The sequence below is a fragment of the Chiloscyllium plagiosum genome, chromosome 33 (assembly GCF_004010195.1).
Source record: "Chiloscyllium plagiosum isolate BGI_BamShark_2017 chromosome 33, ASM401019v2, whole genome shotgun sequence".
NCBI lineage: Eukaryota > Metazoa > Chordata > Chondrichthyes > Orectolobiformes > Hemiscylliidae > Chiloscyllium > Chiloscyllium plagiosum.
Genome location: NC_057742.1, coordinates 500823 through 514418, shown reverse-complemented (window position 1 = coordinate 514418; position 13596 = coordinate 500823). Strand labels below are relative to the sequence as shown.

The 13596-nt window shown below is 42.1% G+C and overlaps 1 protein-coding gene across 3 annotated transcripts in view; it reads right to left on the bottom strand.

Moving 5' to 3' along the window:
* Positions 1-13596, bottom strand: part of LOC122539698 (receptor tyrosine-protein kinase erbB-2-like) — a 46448-nt gene that overhangs the window by 19256 nt on the left and 13596 nt on the right. For all 3 annotated transcript variants that reach the window (XM_043674695.1, XM_043674694.1, XM_043674693.1), the window contains 5 exons: positions 12394-12593; positions 4062-4194; positions 3857-3947; positions 474-619; positions 341-385 (listed from right to left, as the gene is read on the bottom strand). In XM_043674695.1, coding sequence (XP_043530630.1) covers positions 341-385; positions 474-619; positions 3857-3947; positions 4062-4194; positions 12394-12593 — 615 coding nt within the window. The remainder of the gene's footprint in view (positions 1-340; positions 386-473; positions 620-3856; positions 3948-4061; positions 4195-12393; positions 12594-13596) is intronic.

Genomic DNA, 13596 nt, shown 5'->3' with positions numbered 1-13596 from the left:
GCCTACCACTCTCACCTTAACCTCCTTCCACCTATCGCATTCCCAACACCCCTCCCCCAAGTCCCTCCTCCCTACTTTTTATTTTAGCCTGCTTGGCACACCTTCCTCATTCCTGAAGAAGGGCTTATGCCCAAAACGTCGATTCTCCTGCTCCTTGGATGCTGCCTGACCTCCTGCGCTTTTCCAGCAACACATTTTTCAGCTCTGATCTCCAGCATCTGCAGTCCTCACTTTCTCCTAGTTGGAAATATCAGTGTTGACTCACTACTAATAGCGTGTATGTTGATGGAGAGGCTGAATTGGCATATTAGGGGGGAGGTGATGAAAGCAGTGCTGTTACCTGTGAATAGGCTCCTCAGGACATCCATCTTCACCAGTTGTACACCTGAAGGCAAAACACAATCTTTTAGAGAAAACACAAACTTGGAGAAGAATTACTGAAAGTGTCAATTCAGTATTTGCTATTTACTCACGAATGACTACAGTTTGTTGGACACAGTTGACAGACGTTGTTTTCATCGGCATATTTCCAAACATGCCCATGTAACCCACTTGGACATTTCTCCACACACTGCGTACCATCCCTGTAATGAGCGCATTCCACACAGTCATCAGCCCCCTAATCATGAAAAGAAAAATATCAGCACTAATCAATCCTGCACTTAAATCTTCTCATCCTTCCAATCCGACCTCAACCAGCCAATACGATTCATTAAAACAAAGAACTGTGGATGCTGGAGATGTGAAACAAAAAGAAATTGTTGGAGAAACTCAGTAGGTCTCTGGCAGTATGTTTGGGAAGAAAGCAGAGTTAATGTTTTGAGTCTGGTGACTCTTCGACAGAACCGTTCCCACAGATGCTCCAAGACTACTGAGTTTCTCCACTAATTTCTGTTTTTGTTAATAACAGAAAGACAATGTCTCATTTAGATAGGAAGATGCTGAGCCAAACAGGTCAACACCTGCATTCATACAGCATCTCAAGGATGGTAAAACTCTCCAAGGTACTTCGCAACAGCATAGTCCGACAAATATTGACACTAAACTACATTGAGATATAGGGTGCACTGACAAAATTCTTACCATGAGTTACATTTGAAGCAGTGCCCTACAGGAAGAGAGACAGCCAGAGATTGATAGAAAAAATTCTCAAGATTAGGATCTCTGCAGCCAAAGGAATGTCCACCAAAGCTATAGTAATATAAATTGGAGACTGACTTAAACTAGAAGTGAAGCACTGTAGCGATCTGAGGGGTTAGAAGCAATCACAGCAGAGAAAGGGGAAGCATGGCCATGCTAGACTCAAGCATGAGGACAAAATGTGAAAACTGAAACCTTTCTGGGAAAGTTCATGTGATTTGCCATCTGTACTGCGCACTTAGTCTCACCTGAGATAGCAGCTGAGATTTTACAATTGCTTTTAGGAACTCATGCTAGATAAGAGAAAAATATGAGGGCCAAGTTGTGATGTCTCAACAGTGAACTACCATTTCTGGAGTTAAACCCAGTTTGGTTTCTGCAACATCTGCAGCAGAAATGCCAAGTAACCAACACAAAGCCATTTCGTACTGCAATGGGGTCACAAGACAAAGGTCAATTGCATTAAGTATTTACAATGAACTCAGCACAGTTCTGACTTTGTCCAATTGATCCTTAACAGAAAGGTGCAGAAAATCAATCAAACAACAGAAACTGAAAGTGTTGCATATGGGGACAAGGATAAAGTTGAGCAAACCATGTGTTTGGAGTAGACTGTCTGATAGTGAAATGTTAGAGAAGACTATGGCAGTCATATGGATTCTACAAGTACCGAAAGAAATAGCACCACACTCTCTCATTTCACAACCAGAAAAGCAGTTGCGAACAAGGTGTCATTCATACATTCATACATACATACAGCATGGAAAAAGACTATTTGGTCCAACTAGTCCATGCCAACCACGTTCCCAAACTAAACTAGTCCAACTTGTTTGTGTTTGGCCCACATCCCTCCAAATCTTTCCTATTCATGTACTTATCTAACATCTTTTAAACGTTCTAACTGTACCTTCATCCACCACTTCCTCTGGCAGTTCTTTCCACACATGAACTGCTCTGTTTAAAAACAAAATTGCCCCTCGTGTCCTTTGAAAACTTTCTCCTCTCAGCCCACTAGTTTTGAATTCCCCCACCCTCAGGAAAAGACCCTTGTTATTCATCTTGTCTATATACCTCATGATTTTATAAACCTCTATAAAGTCACCTCTCAAGCCCCACTGAAAAAGGTCCCAGCCTATCTAGTTTTTTTTTATATAACTGTAACTGTCCATTCTGGAAACATTCTAGTAAGTTTTTGTTTCTGAACCCTCTTCAATTTAATCTCCTTCCTAAAGCAGGACAACCGGAACCGCACATAGTATTCCAGAAGAAGTCTCACAAATATCTTGTATAACGTTAACATGATGTCCCAACTCCTATATTCAAAGGTCTAAGCAATAAAGATAAGCATGCCAAATGCCTTCTGAACTACCCTACCTACTGGTGATTCAACTTTCAAAGAATTTTGTACTTTAATTCTAAGGTCTCCCGGTTCTACACCACCACCCAGGGCCCTACCATTAATTGCATAAATTCTGCCCTTCTTTGTTTTATCCAAATTAAACTCCATCCGCCACTCCTCAGACCATTGACCCAATTGATCAAGATCTCCTTGTAAGCTTAGATAACCTTCTTCACTGCGCACTATACACCAATTTTGGTGTCATTTGCAAACTTAGGAATCATGCCCCCTATATTTTCATCCGAATCATTTATATAAATGACAAACAAAAGTGGATCCGGCATCGGTCCTCGTGGAACATCACTGGTCACAGGACTCCAGTCTGTAAAACAATCCTCCACCACCACCACCACCAACCCCCCCACCCCAAGAGGGGTGGCCACTTATACAAGGAATGACTCTATTCTTTAATCCATTTATGAGATGCCTATGTTACCGACCAGGCCAGCATTTGCGCTGCCCATCTCTAACTGTCCTAAGTAGTGATTGTGTGCTGCCTCCTTAGTACATAGAACAATACAGCACAGAACAGGCCCTTCAGCCCTCGAAGATGCGCCGACCCATGAACTAATCTAAGCCCATTCCCCATATTATCCAGTCATCATTCATCTGCTTATCCAAGAATTGTTTAAATCTCCCTAATGTGGCTAAGTTAACTACATTGGCAAGTAGGGCATTCCACGTCCTTACCCCTCTCTGAGTGAAGAACCTGCCTCTGACATCTGTATTACATCTATCACCCCTCAATTTGCAGCTATGCCCCCTCATACAAGCCGACATAATCATCCTAGGAAAAAGATTCTCACTGTCCACCCTACCTAATCCTCTGATCATCTTGTATGTCTCTATTAAATCCCCTCTTAGCCTTCTCTCCAATGATAACAGACCCAAGTCTCTCAAGCCTTTCCTCATAAGGCCTTGAACTGCTGTGATCTGTGGAGGAGTAACTGAGAACAATCATTAACTACGGCAGAAGAATGTCAATAGTTATTTCGGGCTAGGTTAATCTAACCATCAGTCTTCCTGACCCCCAAGTGGAGGTGGTGAGCATGTTCTCAACAAACTAGCGCATAAAAAGGGATTATTTCTCACATGAAAGTGGTACACAGCTTAAGATAGATGGATAGATAGGGATTTCTCCCAATATTACTGCCTACTCTCTCCTCTCGTCAATGTATCACATTCCCCACTCTTTCGTTTTCCATCTACACTATGCAACAGGCACATCTGTCTTATACTATTCTACTCTCAATTCCCCGTTCCATTTCCCCTCTCCAATGACTCCTAGTCAGTCTTGACTCAGCGGAGATTCTTTACCATTCCAGTACAGGTCAGGTTTCTGATCTGTTGGAGACATTCCTTGTGACACTGAATGCAGGATGACTCACTTAGATACTCCCTCACCACCCTGGAATAAAGAAACACAAAATGTGAGTTAAGAAACTAGCCAGAAACACGTATCCCTACAGCCCCACCAACACCAACTCAACCCTTCCATTTTATTTAAGTAATGCATTCCTACCCCTCATGTAAGTTGCATGATTCCACACACTCCCGGCCTCGAAAGAATGTTTTACAGGAGATGCAGTTTGTTGGTCCTGGGCCCCAACATGTGCTGTTTGTACACAAGCTGTGACAAGTGCGCTTTTCAGCTTCTGCAAGGAAAGGGGAAGCAGCAGTAAAAAAAAAATCAGACACTGGACACTTCTACCTTCTATGTACTGTACATGAACAGTAACTGATACTGAAACACAGCTGTACCAGACAAAAGTGATTGAGATGGTAATTTTGAGCTTTTATATCCAGTAAGTAGATCAATTGGACAAAGCTATATGCTTAACATTTCCACTGCTCCTTATTAAATAAACAAAGTGAATGCTGAGCATTAACAGTAATTAATCTACCCTGGCCAGTGATTCCATTCTTACAAACCATTGAGTACTTCAATTGACGTTCACATTAGACCATAAGACATAGCAGTGGAGGTAAGGCCATTCGGCCCATCTAGTCCACTCCGCCATTCAATCATGGCTGATGGGTATTTCAACACCATTTACCCACACTCTCCCTGTAGCCCTTAATTCCTTGCGAGATTAAGAATTTATCGATCTCTACCTTGAAGACATTCAATGTCCTGGCCTCCACTGCATTCCATGGCAATGAATTCCACAGGGCCACCTGGCTGAAGAAATGTCTCATTTCTATTTTAAATTGACCCCCTCTAATTCGAAGGCAGTGTCCACGGGTCCTAGTATCCCTGCCTGACGGAAACAAATTCCCAGCGTCCATCCTTTCTTAGCCATGCATTATCTTGTAAGTTTCTCCCCTCAACGTCTAAACTCTTAATGAATACAATCCCAGGATCCTCAGCCATTCATTATATGTTAGGCCTACCATTCCAGGGATCATCCATGTGAATATCCGCTGAACACGCTCCAGTGCCAGTATGACCTTCCTGAAGTGTGGGACCCAAAACTGGACACAATACTCCAAATGGGGCCTAACCAGAGCTTTATAAAGTCTCAGTAGCACATTGTTGCTTTTACATTCCAACCTCTTGAGATAAATGAAGCTCACCTCGAACATCATGGGCCCTCACCTTACTCAGCAGCTTCCCAAGATGCACCTTATCTAAGGCTTTTTGGAAGTCTAGGTAGATAGCATCCACTGGGTTTCCCTGATCTAACCTACTTGTTACCTCTTCAAAGAATTCTAACAGGTTTGTCAGGCACGACCTCCCCTTACTAAATCCATGCTGACTTGTTCTAATCCGACCCTGCACTGCCAAGAATTTTGAAATCTCATCCTTAATGACAGACTCTAGAAATTTATCTACAACTGAAGTTAGGCTGATCAGCCTATAATTTTCCATTTGTCTTGATCCTTTCTCGAACAAGAGGGTTACAACAGCGATTTTCCAATCATTTGGGATTTTCCCTGACTCCAATGATTTTTGAAAGATTACAACCAACGCCTTCGCTATTTCTTCAGCCACATCCTTCAGAATTCTAGGATGTAGCCCATCAGGGCCAGGAAATTTATCAATTTTTAGCTTTTCTAGCACTTTCTCTTTTGTAATGGCTACCATACTCAACTTTGCTCCTTGACTCTCCTTAATTGTTGGGATATTACTCATGTTTTCCACTGTGAAGACTGACACAAAGTATTTATTAAGTTCTTCAGTTATTTCCTTATGTCCCATCACTAGCCTTCTTGCATCAATTTGGAGCGGCCCAATTTCTACTTTTGCCTTGCGTTTGTTTCTTATGTAGTGAAAGAAACTTTTACTGTCATTTCTAACATTACTGGCTAGCTGACCTTCATACTTGATCCTCTCCTTCCTTTATTTCTCTCTTTGTTATCCTCTCTTTGTTTTTATAGTCTTTCCAATCTTCTGATTTTCCAATGCTCTTGGGCCACCTTATAGGCTCTCTCTTTTCTATGATACATTTCCTGACTTCCTTTGTCAGCCATGGCTGTCTAATTTTCCCCACCCCCTGCCCCAGATAGTCTTTCCTTTCTTTGGGATGAAACTCTGAACTGTGTCCTCAATTACACCCAAAAACTCCTGCTATTGTTGCTCTACAGTCTTCCCCACTAGGCTCTGCTTCAGTTGATTTTCGTCAGTTCCTCTCTCATGCTCCTATAATTAGCTTTATTTAATTGTAACACTATTACATCCAACTTTGCCTTCTCTCTTTCAAACTGCAGACTGAACTCTACCATATTATGATCGCTGCCCCCTAAGATCTTAAAATCCCTTAAGATCTTTTATAAAGTCTGGCTCATTACATAGCACCCAAGTCCAGAATAGCCTGCTCCCTTATGGGCTGCATCACAAGCTGTTCCAAAAAGCATTCCTGTAAGCATTTCATGAATTCCCTTTCTTTGGATCCACCGGTAACGTTATTCACCCAGTCCACCTGCATGCTGAAGTCCCCCATGATCACCATGACCGTACCTTTCTGACATGCCCTATTTCCTGGTACATCTTGCGCCGCTGGTCCTGGCCACTGTTGGGAGGTTTGTACAAAACTCCCATTATGGTTTTTTTGCCTTTGTAATTCCACACAGACTCCACATCATCTGACCCTATGTTATTCAGTGCCACAGATTTAATTTCATTCCTAACTAACAAGGTAACCCCTCCCCCCTGCCCACCTCCATGTCTTTTCGATAAGTTGTAAATCCTTGGATGTTTAACTGCCAGTCCTGAACCCCCTGCAACCATGTCTCTGTGATGCCTACCACATCAAAATCATTCACGATGATTTCTGCTGTTAATTCATCTACTTTGTTTCGAATACTATAAGCATTCAGGTAAAGCACCTTAATGCTAATTTTCTTACCCTCATTATTTCCATCACCTTTAGTAATATGTCCTAAGTTATCCTTCCTTTTTGCTTCATTCCTTGTCTGCCTCAAACTTAAACCCTGCACACATGCTAACCTACTGTTTATCCTTCAACTTGACTCCATACTCCCTGTTGCTTTCCCTATCCCTCCCACCCCACCCCCCGCTCACAAGTTTAAAGTCCTAGTGACCACCCTATTTATCCTTTTCGTCTGAACACTGGTTCCAGATCAGAACCAGATCCACATTATTAGGGGCTTATTTAACCAGTACCAGAATAAACCAGGTGTAGGCCATTCAACTCCATCAAGCTTGCCCTAGCGTTAAGTATAGCAACGATTAAACAACATTTTTGCCCATACTATTCTCACAACTCTTTGCTATTGGTAATCAGAAATTCGTCCCTGCCCTAAACATATTTAAATACTGAGCATCCACAGTCCTCTGGGATACAGAATTCCAAAGATTTACAACCCTCTGAGTAAAAAGGTTTCGCCTTACCTTAGCTCTAAGTGGCATCCCCCACATTTTTAAAGTGTGCCCCTGGTTCTAGACTCTCAAACCAGATGAAACATCTCACCCACATCTACCACGCCATCCCTTTAAATATTCGTAAGTTCCAAAGAGATCACCTCTCATTCTTTGAAATTCTAGTGAATATAGGCCCGGTTTGCCCAATCCTGCTACGTAGGACAGGCCCATCAACCCAGGGACAAGTCTGGTGAAACGCTGTCACATGCCCTTTATAACAATAATGTCTTTCCTGAGATAGAAGATTAAAATTGCACACTGTTCTCCAGTTGTGGTCTAACTGAGTTCCTACTAAATTTATGCAAGACTTCACAACTCCTGCATTCAAGGACACGCTTCTCCATTCAAGGACAAAGGAGGAAATTTATGCATGGAGCCAGAGGAAGTGGATGAGGTTCTTATTGAGCACTTTGCATTGGTATCACCAAGGACAAGGTCATGGATGATGGTAAGATTAGGGAGGTGTATGTTGACATTTCAGGGCATGTTGATATTAAGGGAGGTGGTGATGTTGAGCATCTTGAAAAGCATTAAGGTAAATAAGTCCCCAAGGCCTGATGGGATGTATCCCATAATACTGAGGGAGGCAAGAGAGGAGATTGCTGGGGTCCTTCACAAACAACTTTGTATCCTCTTTAGTCACAAGTGTGGTCCCTGAAGACTGGAGAAGAGCCAATGCTGTTTCATTGTTTAAGATGGGCAACAGAGATAATCCAGGAAATTATAGGGCTGTGAGCTTTATATCAGTGGTAGGGAAACTGCTGGTATTTACTTACATTTAGAAAATAATGGACTTATCGGGAGATTCAACACGGCTTTGTGCAGGAGAGGTCTTGTGTCACTAAACAAAAGAGAAAATGCTGGAAAATCTCAGCAGGTCTGGCAGCATCTGTAAGGAGAGAAAAGAGCTGACGTTTTGAGTCTCACTGACCCTTTGCCAAAGTTTTGACAAAGATTCAGTTAGACTTGAAACGTCAGCTCTTTTCTCTCCTTACAGATGCTGCCAGACCTGCTGAGATTTTCCAGCATTTTCTCTTTTGGTTTCAGATTCCAGCATCCGCAGTAATTTGCTTTTATCTTGTGTCACTAAATCTGATTGAGGTTTTCAAGAAGGAAACAAAGATGATTGATGAAAGTGGGGCAGTGCATGTTGTCTACATAGATTTTACAAAAGCATTTGATAAGATCCTTCATCGTAGGCAGGTCCAGAAGATTAAGACATATGGGATCCACTGTATGTTGGTAAATTGGATACAAAATCAGCTTGGTCACAGAAGATGATCTACTAGATGACATGGGATTAAGGTTTACAAGGAGGTTAGCAATTCTGGAAAGTGTAAAAATAGATAAGTCCCCTGGGCCGGAAAGAAGTTATCCTAGGATTCCCTGGGAAGACAGGGAGGAGGTTGCCAAGCTTTTGGCTTTGATCTTTATGTCGTCATTGTCTACAGGAACAGTGCCAGAAGACTGGAGATAGTAAACGTTCAAGAAGGGGAGTTGGGACAGCCCTGGTAATTGTAGACCGGTGAGCCTTACTTTGATTGAGAGTAAGGTATTAGAAACGGTTACAAGAAATAGGATTTATAATCAGTTAGAAAGGAATAAGTTGATTAAGGATAGGCAGCACTGTTTTGTGAAGGGTAGATCGTGCCTCACAAACCTTATTGAGTTCTTTGAGAAGGTGACCAAACAGGTGGATGAGGGTAAAGCGGTTGATGTGGTGTATATGGATTTCAGTAAGCTGTTTGATAAGATTTTCCACGGTAGGCTATTACACAAAATACGGAGGCATGGGATTGAGGGTGATTTAGCGGTTTGGATCAGAAAATGGCTAGCTGAAAGAAGACAGAGGGTGGTGGTTGATGGGAAATATTCATCCTGGAGTTCAGTTACTAGTGGTGTACCACAAGGATCTGTTTTGGATCCACTGCTGTTTGTCATATTTATAAATTACCTGGATGAGGGCATAGAAGGATGGGTTAGTAAATTTGTGCATGACGCTAAGGTCGGTAGAGTTGTGGATAGTGACGAAGGATGTTGTAGGTTACAGAGAGATGTAGATAAGCTGCAGAGCTGGACTGAGAGGTAGCAAATGGAGTTTAATGTGGAAAAGTGTGAGGTGATTCACTTTGGAAGGAGAAATATGAATGCAGAGTACTGGACGAATGGTAAGATTCTTGGTAGCGTAGATGAGCAGAGAATCTTGGTGTCCAGGTACATTGCTCCTTGAAAGGTGCCACCCAGGTTGATAGGATTGTTAAGAAGGCATACAATGTAGTAGCTTTTATTGGAAGAGGGATGGAGTTCCGGAACCATGAGGTCATGCTGCAGCTATACAAAACTCTGGTGCAGCCGCACTTGGAGCATTGCATACAGTTCTGATCACCGCATTAGAGGAAGGATGTGGAACCTTTGGAAAGGGTTAAGAAGTGATTTACAAGGATGTTGCCTGGTATGGAAAGAAGGTCTTACAAGGAAAGGCTGAGGGACTTGAGGCTGTTTTCATTAGAGAAAAGAAGGTTGAGAGGTGACTTGATTGACACATAAGATAATCAGAGGGTTAGACAGGTTGGACAGTGAGAGCCTTTTTCCTTAGATAGTATTGGCTAGCACGAGGGGACATAGCTTTAAATTGAGAGGTGATAGATATTGGACAGATATCAGAGGTAGTTTCTTTCCTCAGAGAGTAGTAGGGACATGAAACGCACTGCCTGCAACAGTAGTAGACTCAACAACTTAAAGGCATTTAAATGGTCATTGGATAGCCATACGGATGAGAATGGAATAGTGTAGGTTAGATGAGCTTCAGGTTGGCGGAACATCGAGGGCCGAAGGGCATGTACTATGCTGTAATGTTCTATGTTCCATGTTGTAAGATGGAAGGTAGTTGTTGAAGGGTGCTTTTCTGACTGAAGGTCTGTAACCAGTAGCATTCCTCAAGGATCAGTGTTGGGACCTCAGTGATTTGGATGATAATGAAGGTGCTGTGATTAGTAAGTTTGCAGACAACGCAAAAATGGGCAGAGTTCTGGATTGTGAGGAAGATTGTCAAAGAATATAGCAGAATATAGATAAGTTGAAAATTTAGGCACAGAAATGACAGATGGAGTTTAATCCAGACAAACGTGAGATGATGCATTTTGGAAAGCCAAATGCAAGAGAAATGTACACAGTAAATGGTAAGATCCTGTGGAGCAATGATACGTACAGGGATCTTGACTTGCAAATCCATAGCTCCCTCACAGTTGTAATACAAGTGGACGAGGTGGAAAAGAAGGAATATGGCATGCTTGCCTTTATTGGTCAGGGCATTGAGCATACGAGTGGACAAGTCATGTCGCAGCAATGTGAAACTTTAATTAGGCCACACTTGGATTATGGTGTGCAATTCTAGATGTCACACTATAGGAAGGATGTAGAGGCTTAGGAGAGGGTGCAAAAGGGGCTTACCATGATGTTGTCTAAATTGGAGTGTATTAGTTAAAAGGAGTGTTATGAAATTGAAGGCGTGTATTGTACCTTTGAGAGAGAGAGTGAATGCTGTTCTAAACTGAGAGATTACAAGCACCCGTGTATATGACTAGATGGCAGTCCCAGATTGTACTGGAAAATTGAAAATATGTAACATTTGGCTGTGAAATGGATACCTGAGTTTTAGTTACTGTTTTGACAACAATTTGAATTTAACCAGTTTAAATTATGCCCCAAGATACTAAAACCGAATCAAGTTTGAATTTATTGTTTCGCCAACATCAAACCAATGAGACAATCTGATGGTGGGGGTGTGTAAAATGTGGACATTTTGAAAATTGATCAGACAGCAACTGCTGTCGAGACAGAATCACATGGAGAGCTAACATCTTACTCTCCAAGAAATTAGGAAACACATTCTATCAAAGTTACCTTTTCATATGAGACATATTCACAGTAAAAAGAAAGACGATGCCACTGGGAGATCTTCAGCCAGAAGAAGAAAGACACAGAAGATGATAGCAGTTGTGTGGTTTTGAAATTAAGTTCACCTAATTTTAATAAGTGTCTCATTGGAACAGTGTATTGTTAGAGTTGGAGGCAAATAATAAGTAGGTAAAAGAAAGGGAGGCTTAGAATTGTTAATAGTTGTTTAATGTTCCCTTTTCGAGTTAAAAAATAAATTGATGTTATTTTCTTTAAATCGTGCAATTTATGAGTCCTCTGTCACTCATATTTTAACAGACGACGAGGTGAGGTGAGCTTTTCTGGGTGTTTGGTTTAATTAACAGAGAGATTCACTGCTGTGTCGTAACAAGAGGTGGACAAAGCTGGAGACTGAGGGGTGACCTGGTAGACTAACATAAAACTATGAAACACATGATAGGGTGGATAGTCAGAGTCTTTTTCCCAATGTGGAAATGTCAAATACTAGGGGACAAAGGTTTAAGCTGAGAGGGGGAATACTTAATGTAGATGTGTAAATTTGTCTTTAGTTTTAAACACAGGAGGTGATAGGTACCTGGAGCACGCTGCCAGTGGAGGTGGTAGAAGCAGATATGGAGAAAGGTTTAGGTGCATTTACACAGACAGAAATGTCTTAAAGGAGGAGAGTGAGGTTGAAAGACAAAGATATATAGGGAGAGAACTGCACAGCCAAGGTGACTAAAGGTATGGACACCAATGGTGAAACAATTAAAATCAAGGATACTTAGGAAGCTAGAATTATGGACGAAGTTCATAGGTCTCAGAGGTTTGTGGGCTGAAGGAAAATCCAGAGATTAGGAGCAATAATGTCTTGCAAGGATTAATGCTACATATATAAATCTTCAAATTCTCAGCAATATTACTGTCACCCATTAAAAGTTTATTTATGCTGAACTGAAAAACATGAGTGAATGCCTCACTGTTCCAACTTCCTTTACTGATTTTATAGAATCAATTCAATACTGACTCTAATAAGATTGGATAACTTGTCCCAGTGAGTGTTTCTACTTACTACAGGTATCCTGCGGTTTGTTGGCCGTTATCAATGCCTCCTGATGTTCCTCCTTAAATAGTTGGTTCCAGGGAATAGAGTTGACATAGCAGAGGTTCAGGTTTTGGTGAATGAATACCATCCCATTACTAATTTCTTTCAGAGAGCGCAAACCCATGGACTGTATCTGGAGATTCTGCACCAACAATGCATAAGCACCTCTGTAACCAGACAGGAAGCCAAATCAAAATTTAAAACCATTACAAACTGCGTCCTAATTACATCAACATTTTAAAACATATACTCATCGGTATAAGTGCAGCATAGAACATAGAACATAGAACAATACAGCACAGAACAGGCCCTTCGGCCCACGATGTTGTGCCGAACTTCTAACCTAGATTAAGTACCCATCCATGTACCTATCCAAATGCCGCTTAAAGGTCGCCAATGATTCCGACTCTACCACTCCACGGGCAGCGCATTCCATGCCCCCACCACTCTCTGGGTAAAGAACCCACCCCTGACATCTCCCCTATACCTTCCACCCTTCACCTTAAATTTATGTCCCCTTGTAACACTCTGTTGTACCCGGGGAAAAAGTTTCTGACTGTCTACTCTATCTATTCCTCTGATCATCTTATAAACCCCTATCAAGTCACCCCTCATCCTTCGCCGTTCCAACGAGAAAAGACCGAGAACTCTCAACCTATCCTCGTACGACTTCCTCTCCATTCCAGGCAACATCCTGGTAAATCTTCTCTGCACCCTCTCCAAAGCTTCCACATCTTTCCGAAAGTGAGGCGACCAGAACTGCACACAGTACTCCAACTGTGGCCTAACCAAAGTCCTGTACAGCTGCAACATCACTTCACGACTCTTGAATTCAATCCCTCTGCTAATGAACGATAATACTCCATAGGCCTTCTTACAAACTCTATCCACCTGAGTGGCAACCTTCAAAGAACTATGTACATAGACCCCAAGATCCCTCTGTTCCTCCACCTGACTAAGAACACTACCATTAACCCTGTATTCCGCATACTTATTTGTTCTTCCAAAATGGACAACCTCACACGTGGCAGGGTTGAACTCCATCTGCCACTCCTCAGCCCAACTCTGCATCATATCTAAGTCCCTCTGCAGCCGACAACAGCCCTCCTCACTGTCCACAACTCCACCTATCTTCGTATCATCTGCAAATTTACCGACCCACCCTTCGAC